Source organism: Lotus japonicus, chromosome 2 (genome assembly GCF_012489685.1).
Source record: "Lotus japonicus ecotype B-129 chromosome 2, LjGifu_v1.2".
Classification (NCBI taxonomy): Eukaryota; Viridiplantae; Streptophyta; class Magnoliopsida; order Fabales; family Fabaceae; genus Lotus; species Lotus japonicus.
Window position 1 is genome coordinate 3,428,388 of NC_080042.1, and position 13,825 is coordinate 3,442,212.

At 37.6% G+C, this 13,825-nt stretch overlaps 5 protein-coding genes across 9 annotated transcripts in view; all 5 read right to left on the reverse strand.

Annotated features, from left to right (window-relative positions):
- Window positions 1-3,645, reverse strand: part of LOC130737424 (chromatin structure-remodeling complex protein BSH-like) — a 35,481-nt gene extending 31,836 nt beyond the window's left edge. The window contains exons 1-10 of one of the 5 annotated variants that reach the window (XR_009018683.1): window positions 3,421-3,645; window positions 3,254-3,342; window positions 3,159-3,172; window positions 2,855-2,920; window positions 2,702-2,749; window positions 2,510-2,593; window positions 1,661-1,756; window positions 1,519-1,579; window positions 1,289-1,384; window positions 895-945 (exon numbers count right to left, since the gene is read on the reverse strand). Coding sequence is in view for 1 of the 5 variants with exons in the window: in XM_057589183.1 (XP_057445166.1) it covers window positions 908-945; window positions 1,519-1,579; window positions 1,661-1,756; window positions 2,510-2,593; window positions 2,702-2,749; window positions 2,855-2,970; window positions 3,080-3,172; window positions 3,254-3,342; window positions 3,421-3,470 (675 nt within the window). In the remaining 4 variants the exon portion in view is untranslated. Of the gene's footprint in view, window positions 1-892; window positions 946-1,288; window positions 1,435-1,518; window positions 1,580-1,660; window positions 1,757-2,509; window positions 2,594-2,701; window positions 2,750-2,854; window positions 2,971-3,079; window positions 3,173-3,253; window positions 3,343-3,420 lie in introns of those variants that run through there. The other 4 variants (XR_009018680.1, XR_009018682.1, XR_009018681.1 and 1 more) reach the window with 4 other exon arrangements.
- A 500-nt stretch (window positions 3,646-4,145) lies between these two features.
- On the reverse strand, window positions 4,146-5,109 carry LOC130735922 (uncharacterized). Its single transcript, XM_057587791.1, has 2 exons — window positions 4,680-5,109; window positions 4,146-4,600 (listed from the first exon to the last, which is right to left on the reverse strand). The coding sequence occupies exons 1-2, from the start codon at window positions 5,107-5,109 to the stop codon at window positions 4,146-4,148; spliced, it is 885 nt and encodes a 294-aa protein (XP_057443774.1).
- A 550-nt stretch (window positions 5,110-5,659) lies between these two features.
- Window positions 5,660-6,473, reverse strand: LOC130735923 (L10-interacting MYB domain-containing protein-like). Its single transcript, XM_057587792.1, has 3 exons — window positions 6,464-6,473; window positions 6,304-6,410; window positions 5,660-6,202 (listed from the first exon to the last, which is right to left on the reverse strand). Exons 1-3 carry the CDS (start codon window positions 6,471-6,473, stop codon window positions 5,660-5,662), a joined length of 660 nt encoding a protein of 219 aa, XP_057443775.1.
- A 2,537-nt stretch (window positions 6,474-9,010) lies between these two features.
- On the reverse strand, window positions 9,011-13,054 carry LOC130735924 (chromatin structure-remodeling complex protein BSH-like). The gene is made up of 5 exons (XM_057587794.1): window positions 12,993-13,054; window positions 12,879-12,942; window positions 12,687-12,770; window positions 11,310-11,401; window positions 9,011-11,008 (listed from the first exon to the last, which is right to left on the reverse strand). Exons 1-5 carry the CDS (start codon window positions 13,052-13,054, stop codon window positions 10,981-10,983), a joined length of 330 nt encoding a protein of 109 aa, XP_057443777.1. The 3' UTR covers window positions 9,011-10,980.
- On the reverse strand, window positions 13,023-13,825 carry LOC130737425 (chromatin structure-remodeling complex protein BSH-like). The gene is made up of 4 exons (XM_057589185.1): window positions 13,588-13,825; window positions 13,421-13,509; window positions 13,247-13,339; window positions 13,023-13,093 (listed from the first exon to the last, which is right to left on the reverse strand). The coding sequence occupies exons 1-4, from the start codon at window positions 13,635-13,637 to the stop codon at window positions 13,080-13,082; spliced, it is 246 nt and encodes an 81-aa protein (XP_057445168.1). The 5' UTR covers window positions 13,638-13,825; the 3' UTR covers window positions 13,023-13,079.

The following is a 13,825-nucleotide window of genomic DNA, read 5'->3' on the forward strand; positions in this document are numbered from 1 at the left end:
GAGAGTTGGTTGGACTAAGGGGTCTTGTTTTAGGCCGTTTGGGCTGACTTATTCTCATTTTTGAGGGATTGTGTTGCGGACACTTGACCTTCCTTTTTGGATTGTACATATTGCCTTTGGGCGTTACTTTCTGTTACTTCCCGTCACTGGAGGATACTCGTGACGTGGTTCGCTACTTACAGCGGGGGCTGTAATTATATATTGTACATTCACTACACCAGAAATAGCCTTTTACAGCGCTTAAAAAAGGCCTTTTACAGCGGTTTTGAACCGCTGTAGATCTCGCCGCTGTAAAAGACTCTACAGCGGTTCAAACCGCTGTAAAATGTTCCTTATTTCAGCGGTTTATTCAGAATAACCGCTGTAAATACGCACCTACAACAGCGGTTATGTGGCTTACTTTTTACAGCGGTTTTTATGTTTAACCGCTATAATTGAGTGATGTCCATTACAGTTTTTTCAGCCCCTGAATTACCCCTGTTCAGCCATAAGATCAACATTTTTCTAAATTACAACATATCAACATTCAGCCATATATAGAATCAATATTTCCTAAACTTCAACATATCAATAATTAACCTAAACATGAGAGTTTTTGTCTAGGTATCTAATGTTAATTTTATATCATCATTCACTGAACCTCATTTTTCTAAAATAAGATATCATCAAAAGCTTAAAAATACAATAAGCACTAACAGAATTTAAATTCTAATGTATGCAAGAGCATAATAACTCCACTAATCCAAAAATGAATGGCAACCTGAAACAGCATATTTGATTATGTATCTTTCTAGACTTCTCTACCAAGTATAATTTAGCATAACTATGCCATTAAGAAATTAAGCAAATGATAAAAATATAAATAATAGGTTACCATTGAGGAACAGGTTATACCTTCCAATAGCATTCAGATTATGCATGATAAGTTCTCAAAAACCTGCATTCCTACAAAAGCACAGTTTGGAAACAAACATAAGTAAATGTCACCAGTCATGACAATAGAAAATGGTGGCCTCAAACTTAGAAGGTAATTGTTAGTTGCAAAAATCAATCTCCATTGGCAATTGAAGAGATGAGAAAGGAAAAAAAACAGCTCAATAGTAAATTAACAAAGCACTAAATCTTCACCCCCATAGTCCTTGTATTAGGATCCACATATAAAGTTGGCAAGACATTGTATTCTAAGCAACCTTGCCCAAACATATATAAACAAAGAGTGAACCCCTAAGAAAAGAAAAGTGACACTAAGACGTCCCTTGTCTACAATACTTAGAAACAAGATAAGTACCTGTGAGTTAGAGAAGGAAATTGTCTTTTTGGTGTCTTTAGCTTTGAAGAATATAAGTTGGAGGTGGAAGAACATTTGCAAGTGTTTTCTGGGGAGCTGGGTAGGTGGATGTTCTGTTAGTTTCTTCGCTTTCTCCTTAGTCTAGTCTTAATGCAATAAAATATAAATTTTGAATCATTTATTGGTTAGCAGACTTAGATTGAAATGTTAATGAGGAATGTGACTTATACCTTTGTTAGCTTGTTGTTTTGCTCCTGCAATGCCCTTTCCCAAACAATTATCTTCAAAATACTACAAAACAACATAAAAATAGAGTTAAGTTACAATTAGAGCTTTTAAAATCCAATGCGAACGCATATCAAAGTTTCTTACTTTCGTTGGGATCACAAGTTGTTGGTGAGTGATGATATCTTTCATGAACTTTATCACATAATATCCGCAATCAACACTATTAGTCTGACGAGGGCACTACAAAAGCCAAAGAATAAACACTAAATGAATGCTGTAAACTCAGATATCTTTGTTCTATATAGAAAACTTCATATAAATAAATAGACAAGTTTATAAACAGACACTACTCCATTTTACATTAACTTAGCTACAAGTTATAGGTTGCCAGCTATATCACGAGGCAAAGGATACTTAGCAGCTACTATATCACAAAGATTACCAGTACTTACATATTAGTGCGACAGTTCTGCAAACAATGTCTTGTTACTAGAAAAGCACTACAAACTTATGACAAGCTTGGATTGTTTAGGTATCTAATGTTATTTTTATATCATCATTCACTGAACCTCATTTTTCTAAAATAAGATATCAAAAACTTAAAAATACAATAAGCACTAACAGAATTTAAATTCTAATGTATGCTAGAGCATAATAACTCCATCTAATCCAAAAATGAATGGCAACCTGAAATTGATAATCCAACATATTATTTTCTTGTTATACAACACAAAGAAAAAGGTATTAACAACAAAAGCTTTCCCATCTACCAAAATCCTATGATGTTCCCAAGAAGAAAGATAATGGAAACTAAAGTTAAGTTAGCACAAGTTAAATTTTCACTTCTCATTCTTTCTTGGCGTTTCTCAGGGAGCATGAAGTTTTAACTTTTAAGTTTTAACACTACTCCAACATGTCCAAAATAGCAAGTACTGTGTGTGGAAGTATAACACATCATAATTTATTATTAGTGATATAGTTAGATATACTTACCCCAACTTCAGGATCCTCAATACCCATGTCTTTGCAGAAGATTCTAGCTAACTCTTCAGGATCACTCTCAAAGTTGTTCAAGTCCTAGAATACAATGAAACAATGATTTTAGACACATACAAGCTGAACCAACAAAAAAAGTGCAGCAAATCAGTTCAATCTCATGATATAACACCAGTTCTTCAGCCTTACCCATAGAAACTGGTCCTTTACCAGCATATGATTTACACAAAGATCAAGCTGGCAAAAGAAAACAACACAAATTTCTTAAAATTCAAAATTGCAAACATTTGGTTAAATGAACATAACCATTTACACTGTATTAGAGTAAGAAAGAGAAGAGACCTTGATGGGAATAATTTTCTCTCCAGCATACATATCCTGGCCTTCATACGACCGAAATTCAGCTAGCTGTGACTGATATAACACAAGCCCAACATACATAAACTCAACAGTAGATTCTCACATGCACAAAAAAGCAACAACAGAAGATTTGGTGATTGTGGTTACCAAATCAAAGAAAAGGAGCCAATTGATTCAGAATCTGAGTAACCAATGATGAAGTTATACCAATTGATTGAGCAATCTGAGTAACAAAAGGAGGAGGAAGCTTTAGGTCTTTAACAGTACGTCTTGCAAAGACACCCACCTCGTGATCAGGATCTGCAATTCAATTAATCAATCAATGTGGTGGTGGTAGAATGATTGAACAACAATAAGGGTTTTGTCGGAAATTGAACCTACCGGAAGGGTTCCATGTGAAGGCATCTTTGTACCTCTTAGCGTCGATTTCAATGTCCAATCGAATTGGGACCAGATTCTCCGCCGTTGGCCTGTGCGGTTGGTTGGTTAGGGTTTTGAATTGTGAAACCAGAAGAAAACGGAAGAGAAGGTTCAGAGTTTGAACTTACATTCTGAACTTCACGGGGTTTCTGTAGAAAACTGAAGCGGGGGTTTTCATGCTTCCTGTGTTGTGTTGAAATCGAAGGAAAATCAGCAAACTCTTCTTCTTCTTCTTCTTGGTGAAGAAATCAACAATCTTCTTCTTCTTTGAACCACAGTTTCTCTCTTCTTTGAGCGGGATGTTCAATTTTTCCCAAAATTGAGAGCGGTGAAACTGAAAAGGGTTTACAGAAGGTTCGTGAGTGCTTTTTTCTATTTTTTATTTGATAAAATATATTATATGGGGTTTTCATTTAACAACAAAATAATCTTAATTTTTCATGACAAAATTTCGTACAGCGGTTGACACGGAAACTGCTGTAAAAAATCAGGCCTTCCTATTTACAACGGTTTAAAGCTTACACCGCTGTTAATGCCTCAGCTTATTATAGCGGTTATAAAATCAACCGCTGTAAGAAATCTTAAAACCGCTCCGTGCAATTTTTTGAGCGGTTCACCCGTAAACCGCCGTTAAAGAGGCGTTGTAAAAGCCATTTTCTAGTGTAGTGATTAGTCATGCTGTCAAATCAAAAAAAAAAATATTCACGTTTTTTCCGCTTTAACAATAACGTCAAACCATATCAAGTATCAAATAGTTAATACAAATCATAATTCGTAGTCTTGAATATAATCATACCACCTTACAAATAAAAAGACATATCTACTAAAGTATCATAGATAACTAGGAAAAAAGCTAAACTCGTGTTGGAAACATATTTTTGATGTGTTCCCTAATTTGCTCCATTTGCAAGGAACTTTGAAAATCAGGTTCCTCCCATGTAACAGTACTTGGGCCAGCTTCATTTTCTCCTCCTCCATCTTCATTTTCATAATTTGCATCAAATTCTTCATCACTTCTATCATTTCTTCTAATAAAGTTATGCAAAGCCATACAAGCCGTAATGATTTTGTTTTGTGTCTTCAAATCATAAGAAGGCATACTACCTAGTATCTTCCATTTTGCTTTGCAACAACCAAATGATCGTTCAATCACATTGCGAAGACTAGAATGATAATAATTGAACACCTCAACTCTCCCTGTTATTCTAGGTCCATTTCTGAATTGCGGAAGATGATACCTATTTTTTTTGTATGGCCCTAGAAAACCCATAAAAGTAGGGTATCCCGCATCAACAAGATAATATTTACCTAAACAATAAAATATTATCGCATGTTAATACATAAGTGTAACAATATTATATAATTATAAGTTTTAAATATTACGTACCATGAGGAGGATGGGGAAAATGCAATGATGGTCTACGCAGAGCCTCCATAAAAATCTTAGCATCATGTGCAGAACCCTCCCACCCAGCCCAGACAAAGGTGAAACACATGTTGAAATCGCAAGCAGCCATGACATTAGTGGTAGTGTAACCTTTCCTACCAATATAAGTTGCCTGGAGTTGAGGAGGAACACAAACTCTTATGTGAGTACCATCTATTGCACCAATGCAATCTTTAAAATAAGGGTAATATCTGACATCATTCTTAATCTCATCAGGAACATCACTAAATGATGAGTCAATAGGTTTAATTATGTCTCTTGCAAGTCCACAAACAACATTTAGGACGCTATGAAACTGTCTAGATATTGTTTCTCCAGAATGTTGGAATCTCTCCTCTAAAATGCGAACAGAAGCTGGTTGACCCACCATGTATAAAAAAAAAAGCAACCTGCTCATAAATTCCCACATTGCGAGTTGGCCTCAAGTTATACTTGTTTTGCAACACATCACATAAATGGAAGAAGACATGTTTCTTCATTCTAAACATTTGGTAACAACGAATCGGATGACCATTTAGAATTTCAGAAACCCAACGATAACCTGTTTGATCTGAATCTCTACGTGGACTTTTGACAACATTACTCGTGAAGTAATTCACAACTTCACATACAAGTGCGTACACAACCTTTTTCTTCTCCTCTAACTCTGATGAAGACATCCTGTGAGATTTCATTGTTAAAATTATATCAAACCAATAAAAGTGGAAAGCAAAACTAAAATATCATGTCATAAAATATCCAAACAAGCTCATAGAAGATCACATATCCAAAATTCAGAAAGTCATAACACTAACATATGTCATAAAATATCCAAACAAGACCACATAAGATCGCATATCCAAAATTCATAAAGTCATAACACTAACATATGTCATAAAATATCCAAACAAGACCATATAAGATCACATATCCAAATAAGCCTATTTGTGTTTAGACTTAATCCATCCAAGCTGCAGTGTAGGCTCCTCTAAGGAAAGAAAGATAAGCCTATTCTCCCTTTTGTCCATAAGACTAATGCCCGTGTAAAATAAATCACTCCCACGAGTGAGCCCTGGTAGATTCTTTAGCCTCTCTACACATGCATTGATGTTAGCAGGATCATTTTTAGATCCAGGATCACTTGACTCAAAGCTATTAATAACACGTTCCAATTGACTAGAGAGGTTAGCCGCAGCCCCAACTTTCTTCTCACCCTCTCTACCTCTCTTCCTTTGTCCATTTCCCCTTGAAGATGATGGTTGCGCTGTCATTTCTACCTCAATCCCATGCTCTTCTGTTTCGGCCTCATCAATATCAGCATCAAATGACTCTTCCACTCCAATGCTTTGACCGTGAGAGTCTCTTGAATCTTCAGATGGAGCATATGCTGCAAGACCAGTAGCAACTACACCCTTGAATAAAATTTCCATCTCAGGAAAAAATTTCAGACCTTCATCTCTAAACTTTCCAACCTCAGGACTCTCCTGTGAAAAAGAAAAACAAGGATTAACACTTGCAAAACTCAGGAAATTGTAGAGCAGATCATGCAAATACAATAGCTGAAATAAACAGTCATCACACATACCTTGATTTTGGCCTCCCACCATTCATCACTAGCAGCTACTGTTCTCTTAGTCGCATCCCAACCAAGACCTGATTCTATTGCATTAAGCTTTGTCCATAATGCCCAATCTACTTTCAAATGATCCCACTTATTTTTAAATTTTTTATAATCATATGCTAACTTTGTGGCATTGTTGAACTTGGTGTAACACCCCGATTTCGGTGGCGTCACTTTAGTAACCAAAAGATAAACTAATGCGGAAAAACGTGAATATATATTTTTTTTTCCGTCGATGATATAGACAAGACTGAATTAAATAAAATGCAAGTGCGAAAGACAACAGAACTAATATGCAATATATATTACAGCCCCCGCTGTAAGTAGCTAACCACGTCACGAGTAAACCTCCAGTGACGGGAAGTAGAAAAGTAGCGCCCGAAGGCAAAAGGTATAATCCAAAAGAAAGGTCAAGTGTCTGCAACACTGTCCCTCAAAATAAGAATAAGTCAGCCCAAACGGCCTGAAACAAGACCTCCTAGTCCAACCAACTCTCTATGATTCCCGTAGAGAAACCACACAAAAAACTATAGGTGGGAAACTACCCTGTCCCCAAAGAAACAAATGATGTTCAGAGATAAGACTCTACTCCTACACTGATCCCATCTCGAAGAGCTCACACTAACACTCAATCCTACACGCTAGCGTGATCGTCGTCCGAATCTGAATCCTGAACGACCAAGTCTATGTACACCATCCGTCCTCCGCTCGCTACCACGATGCGCTCCTGTTCCAGCATCTCCACACTAGTTCCCCCCGAAGGGTGAACCATCGTGAACCAGCCCGCCAAGGACATCTGACAATGGGCGTTTGTCCGCCAAAACACACACAGAAGACGCGAGGGTCAACTCCAAAGAATTATGTAATGAATAGCACCAATAGATACAGATAATAGAATAGCCACTTAGGCTTATAGCTAGGGATAACATCCTAGGGTTGTACAATTCATCATGAATATAAAAGACGATAGTAGCAATTAACATGCATCAAATAGGATTAACAATTATCAATCACACTCAGCAACTAAGTCAGTATGCATGTTGCATGAAATGATATGGCGGTTAACCCAGTTAACCAAATGCATTCCGGAAAGGGATGGACATCAAACGGATCAATCCTAGCACCAGCAACGGTGGGACCATTTCTGCCCGCGTGCCTCTTACACCAAACAAAGGTATGGACATCAACGAGTCAATCCTAGCACCAGCAACGGTGGGACCATTTCCGCTCGCGTGCCTCTGGGATGGACATCAACGGGTCAATCCTAGCACCAGCAACGGTGGGACCATTTCTGCCCGCGTGCCTCTTAAACCAAACCAAGGTAGCTAGATCAGCAGTAAACCCGGAGGTCTGCCATTTCGGTCTGCTACAAGAGTCGTCTACAAACGCTCTTACACGACATTCCGGGTCTTATGACCATTTTGGAAACCGACGAGGTCCAGAGTACGTCCTGTGTTAATACCTCATTAATGTTGCATGAATGCAGGATGATTAGTCAAACAACGTCTCCGAATCTCACTCGACACGTCGCCACGTGTTCTAGGTAAATTAAAGTCTCTAAAAGCTTACCCTAAGGTAACAGTCGATTCTGCGACAAAAGACACTTCTTCACAACAATACATAACTCATGATGATCTCCAAATCATCCGACTCATCTCAATCCGATGGTCAAAACTGCTCAAAGAGCGAATGAGTATCAACATACTCAGAACTCCCAATCTTTCTCAACACTTGGATCCGGCGACACTTCTCGTTTTCCAAAACTAAGATTTGCATCCTAAGCTTGCATCTGAGATTGTTATCATTATTTAAAGGTTTAGAGGTTGTTTAATATCTTATGAATTTTCCTTGTAAAAATAGTTCCTTTTAGTCTTATCGTAATCCCTATGAGTTTCAAAGTTCCCATAATCCCAAGTAATTCCCAGAGAATGTCTCGATCCACTAAAACCATAACAAGGCCCGAACTCCGTTCGTCCCGTCAAACTTTCTCAAGCTCTCAAAATAAAATCGGCATGACCTGCCCGTTATTCTCACTCCTCAGTTCCACAGATATATGTGCAATAGCATAGTTAAATTAGCACAATACAACAAATAAAATCTATGCATCAACACATCCTAAATTAACCACGTAGCACTTAGCATATATAGCAGATATCGCACATCCTAGATTAACCATTTAGCATACGATATCAATGCATCATGAAATTAACAAGCTCGGCCGAAGCCTCAGAAATCATTTCAGACATTTAGCAATTGAGTGCATAACACATAAATCAAGTCGAATTCGTCGACACCTAAAGCATTATCTAGTAAATTCAGAGAGTAACCCTCACCTTAGCCAATTTCCATACTAAGGTGCAACTCCGATCCGATTACATCTTTATTTGCATATGTTGGCTCGATTCCTCCCATTGTGTAGCTTCGATGCAAGGTGCTTCCGTTCATCGTACGAAAATCAAGTTTCTGAAACTTGTCGGCGAAGAGTCGCCAGACAAAGTTGCGGCTCACGGGGTTGACGGAGGAACTGTCGCCGAAGACATAAAGGAAGGTTGTTCCTTCATCCTTTCGCGGCCAGAAACTCAACGGCGCTGTCCGTTTCCCCAAAGAGTCGACGGTTTGCCCATAAAGTTCAGCCGAAGGTCGACGGTGGTTGTCGGGGTCATTGAATAAAATGACCCAAATACGAAATTGAAGATAGGGTTTTGCTCTCCTCGCGGCAAGGATCGTCGCAGTACACTCCGTTTTTCCATTGGTCGGCGGAGTTGACCGGAAAAAGCTCCCGAAGGCGGCAACGGCGGCGGTTGACGGCGACGGAACGGCGATCCGGAATATGGGTTTTGTTGTGGACGTCGCAAGGGTTCTAACGGTACTAACCTCGCTGTGAACAGAGGTCCGATGACACTAGAATCGAAGATCGAAGATTACGGCGTCAGCGACGTCGGTTTCGCTTCGTTCTGCTCACGGTGGCTTCGTGAGGGGGAGGACGTGGTGGCTTGCACGTGGTGGGTTAGTGACGGTGGTGGCTTGTTGCAATGGAAAGGAAACAACATGAAAGTAGGAAAGAAAGAAAGAAGAAACATGTGTGCGTGGGCAGCAAGGAGGAAAATGGTGATGAGAAGATTGATGATGTGCGTGGGTGCTGCAGCTTTTGGAAAATAGGCAGAAGAAGAAGTAGGAAATGGGTCAAGGAAGAAAAATGAAGAAAAAGTGTAATGAGAGAGAGAGATGTCGACAGAGTGAGTGAGGGAGGATAAGGAAGTTTAGATATTTAGGAAAGATATTTGTAAACTGGTATAAATTGATTTAGACACTGAAGAATTTAGCTCACAAAGTTAAGAGAAAAATATATAATGGATATATAACTATACTAAAAATTATGAGGAACTTTATGAAATAGTAAAGTATAAATTATGATCACTTTGAGCAAATTAAAATGATCCATTAACCAAGAAATGAGTAGATATATATCAAAGATCGGATAAGGATGAATAGGTATTTATCAAAGATTGGATAAGGATGAACAGATATTTTGTAAAGATATTTTCAAAAGATATTTTGTAAACCGGTACAGATTTGTTTAGATATCGGAGGATTTAGCTCATAGAGTTAAGATAAAAATATGAGTGATTTCCGATTCTTCCTACTGATTCCAATGTATTCTAGACACGATATTCTCCCCGCTGAATCTTCTAATTCTTCAAAGAAATATCGGTATGATTTTTGGTTTTCGAGGCTTGTTTTTAATGCTATATATAGAGGTTGGCAAAACGCGGGAAAATGAAAGTTTCGCGAATCTGATTTTTCCGGCTTCATTCTCCGTGAATTCTAAGATAGGTTTTGGCGACATAAATCCAAAACTCAACAGAGGTTTCCTTGTATTTTAGGTGGCTAATGCAAAGTCGGTGTAAAAACTATTTTACCCGATAAGTTACTTTTTACATCGAATGTCGGAATAGAAAACTTCCTTCTGAAGAAATATTGAAATCATCAAGAGAAATGGGTGTACGCATGTGGAATCTTCATTTGATGTTCAGAATAGAAAAAGTCTTCATTGTCGGTTGATTTTAGGGTTTTGAAATACCAGGGTTTCAGTTTCGGCAAACTTCCGAGGGTTGGAATCGGACGTTCGTAGATTCTAGGGTTTCGCCTCGAAACGATGGTTATATATGGAATAAGAGAAGTTCTAACATTTCTCTGAAGATTTTTGGACTAAATTCCTACAGTGTTCCAAGGGTGGAACATCTTTGGAAATTTTATTCCTATAGTGTTCCAAGGGTGGAACATAGTCTGATTTCCTAAGGTTCTTGTCCTTGGTTTTGAAACGAATATTAGTCGTGCTATAACTTAGATCGACTTCGATACAATCCTTTGACTTTTCCTGAACTTTCTCCTTCATAAATTTATTTCATTTGGTAGACTCTTGTTCAGGTTTCCCTTCACGATACATCAAGCCTAATCGTAAATGGAAATCTCTTCCACTTATTCTAAGCTTAAAAACTTGGGTCTTACACTTGGCTTGTATATTTGCCCATCCAGTTCTTGTAAAGTGAGTGTGAGGTCTATTCCCAGCACGTACCTCTTCAACGCACACTTTCAAAAAAATTCCAAGATTCTTATCACTCCAATCTGCTCTATTTCGTTTCACATGAACTTGAGACATTTCAACAAGCTTTAAGAAACAGTATATAAGTGAATGGTAAGCACATCATTCAATTCAATTAATATTGCAAGTTAACTAACTATCTTTCTTAAACAGCAACCGTTTCAACTTGTCCATGAAATGAAATGCTACCAGAGAACACAGTACATAGATGATGATGCCATTGATAATTGAGAAAAAAGAAAAAAGAAAAAAAAAAGTAGAAAACAGAATCAAACCTAGAAGCAAAAGAAGCTAAAAATCAAACCTACCATTGATAAGTGGGTGTAACATACCAAAGTGAGTGTGAACAAGCAATGCTTTCACATACCTTCTTGTAGAAACTTGGTATTGTAGAAGCTTCAGCACTTTTCTTCTGCTTTTCCTTAAAAATGTCAAGCAAAATTCTCTTTGTTTCAAGCTCTGCAAATTAAAGTAGAAAATCAAAATGGGGTGTTGTCAAGTTCTGCAAATTACAGTTCCACCATGCAATGAAGCATTCAACTTTGAAAGAATCACCCAATTCAATTTTCTTTAGCTTTAATCCTTTGCTTCAATTTTGTTTTGTTGGTCTTTATAGTGTTAAAATTCTTCAAATTGTCACACTTTGATTAGTGTTTACCATATCATTGTTCCTCAAAGTTAAACAGTCATCACACGTAGTCTTATCACTTGTTAACCACTAAGCTTAAAATGATCAGAAGATGACATTAACAAAGTCTCAAAGCATATATATAGCACCATGATCACTAGCCATAAGTTAATCATATCAAATCTACTACAGGGAAACAGAACAAAGAAATAAGAAATAAAATCTAACATAACTACATAAGACACATACAGATCCATGTAATTATAAATATTTTGATTTGATTAGGCTCCATGCCTAATCAGATTTCAGTGTGGTGATTTCAATTTCAATCACAATGTTGAACTGGAAATTTGGGGAACAAATTCACACAAAATGAAAATCACAAAAATCAGAACGCAACCAGATGAATTCGAAATTGGCAAAGAACAGAACCACCAACAGAAAGTGAATCTCTCAAAATTGATAACATAAGCAGGATCAATTATCAAACCCTAATCAGATTATAACATATAAATCCCTTATCCATCAAACCCTAATCGGATTGTAACCTATAAGAACTACAAAAATTAAACCACAAATTTGGGATAAATCAGAATTCAAGATAATGAAAACAGAGTCGCAATTTGATGAATTCGAAACAGACGAAGACGCACCTTGGTAGGAGAAATAGAGAGAAAAGGAACTGCACCATTAGGTTTTGATGAACTGATTCAATTCGAATGAGAATGTCGATGAGTTGAATCCAAAGAATGTCGATCGTGACGGCGGCGGAGGCCGTGACGGCGGCGGCGACGAGATTCAGTGGGGAACCATTTGTGTGCTAGGGTTTAGTGTTTCAGATGGAGAGAATTGAAATGTAGGACAAGGCTTGTCATTCTGATATTTTGCTAAGGGTAATTTTGTCAATAAAGTTTTAGGTAACAGCTTCCCGAAAAAGCAGAAAAAATAAGCTCCAGGACCCAGCTTTTCAAAAAGATCTTTAAGAAGCTTTTTAATAAGTTAAAATAAATTATCCAAACACCACTTTTTAATAAGCTCTAGCTTTTTTCTAGTGAAAAAGCTGTAATAAGAGCTTATTTATGGTATCCAAACGGCCTCATAGTTAGATATACTTACTCCAACTTCAGGATCCTCAATACCCATGTCTTTGCAGAAGATTCTAGCTAACTCTTCAAGATCACTCTCAAAGTTGTTCAAGTCCTAGAATACAATGAAACAATGATTTTAGACACATACAAGCTGAACCAACAAAAAAAGTGCAGCAAATCAGTTCAATCTCATGATATAACACCAGTTCTTCAGCCTTACCCATAGAAACTGGTCCTTCACCAGCATATGATTTACAGCTGGCAAAAGAAAACAACACAAATTTCTTAAAATTCAAAATTGCAAACATTTGGTTAAATGAACATAACCATTTACACTGCATTAGAGTAAGAAAGAGAAGAGACCTTGATGGGAATAATTTTCTCTCCAGCATACATATCTTGGCCTTCATACGACCGAAATTCAGCTAGCTGTGACTGATATAACACAAGCCCAACATACATAAACTCAACAGTAGATTCTCACATGCACAAAAAAGCAACAACAGAAGATTTGGTGATTGTGGTTACCAAATCAAAGAAAAGGAGCCAATTGATTCAGAATCTGAGTAACCAATGATGAAGTTATACCAATTGATTGAGCAATCTGAGTAACAAAAGGAGGAGGAAGCTTTAGGTCTTTAACAGTACGTCTTGCAAAGACACCCACCTCGTGATCAGGATCTGCAATTCAATTAATCAATCAATGTGGTGGTGGTAGAATGATTGAACAACAATAAGGGTTTTGTCGGAAATTGAACCTACCGGAAGGGTTCCATGTGAAGGCATCTTTGTACCTCTTAGCGTCGATTTCAATGTCCAATCGAATTGGGACCAGATTCTCCGCCGTTGGCCTGTGCGGTTGGTTGGTTAGGGTTTTGAATTGTGAAACCAGAAGAAAACGGAAGAGAAGGTTCAGAGTTTGAACTTACATTCTGAACTTCACGGGGTTTCTGTAGAAAACTGAAGCGGGGGTTTTCATGCTTCCTGTGTTGTGTTGAAATCGAAGGAAAATCAGCAAACTCTTCTTCTTCTTCTTCTTGGTGAAGAAATCAACAATCTTCTTCTTCTTCGAACCACAATTTCTCTCTTCTTTGAGCGGGATGTTCAATTTTTCCCAAAATTGAGAGCGGTGAAACTGAAAAGGGTTTACAGAAGGTTCGGGAGTGC

Bases quoted from the DNA above. Each gene is read 5' to 3' on its own strand.
- LOC130735922 (XM_057587791.1), bottom strand. From the start codon at position 5,109: ATGGTGGGTCAACCAGCTTCTGTTCGCATTTTAGAGGAGAGATTCCAA. The intron at 4,601-4,679 runs GTACGTAATATT...TTTATTGTTTAG, and splicing joins TTTTCCCCATCCTCCTCATG to GTAAATATTATCTTGTTGAT.
- LOC130735923 (XM_057587792.1), bottom strand. The intron at 6,203-6,303 runs GTATGTGTGATG...TCTTTTTCACAG, and splicing joins GGTGGGAGGCCAAAATCAAG to GAGAGTCCTGAGGTTGGAAA.
- LOC130735924 (XM_057587794.1), bottom strand. From the start codon at position 13,054: ATGTATGCTGGAGAGAAAATTATTCCCATCAAGGTCTCTTCTCTTTCT. The intron at 12,771-12,878 runs GTAAGGCTGAAG...ATTGTATTCTAG, and splicing joins TGAAGGACCAGTTTCTATGG to GACTTGAACAACTTTGAGAG. The intron at 11,402-12,686 runs GTAAGTATATCT...TTTAATTTGCAG, and splicing joins TTGAGGATCCTGAAGTTGGA to AGCTTGAAACAAAGAGAATT.
- LOC130737425 (XM_057589185.1), bottom strand. From the start codon at position 13,637: ATGAAAACCCCCGCTTCAGTTTTCTACAGAAACCCCGTGAAGTTCAGA. The intron at 13,510-13,587 runs GTAAGTTCAAAC...CCAACCGCACAG, and splicing joins AACCCCGTGAAGTTCAGAAT to GCCAACGGCGGAGAATCTGG. The intron at 13,340-13,420 runs GTAGGTTCAATT...ATTGAATTGCAG, and splicing joins CTTCACATGGAACCCTTCCG to ATCCTGATCACGAGGTGGGT.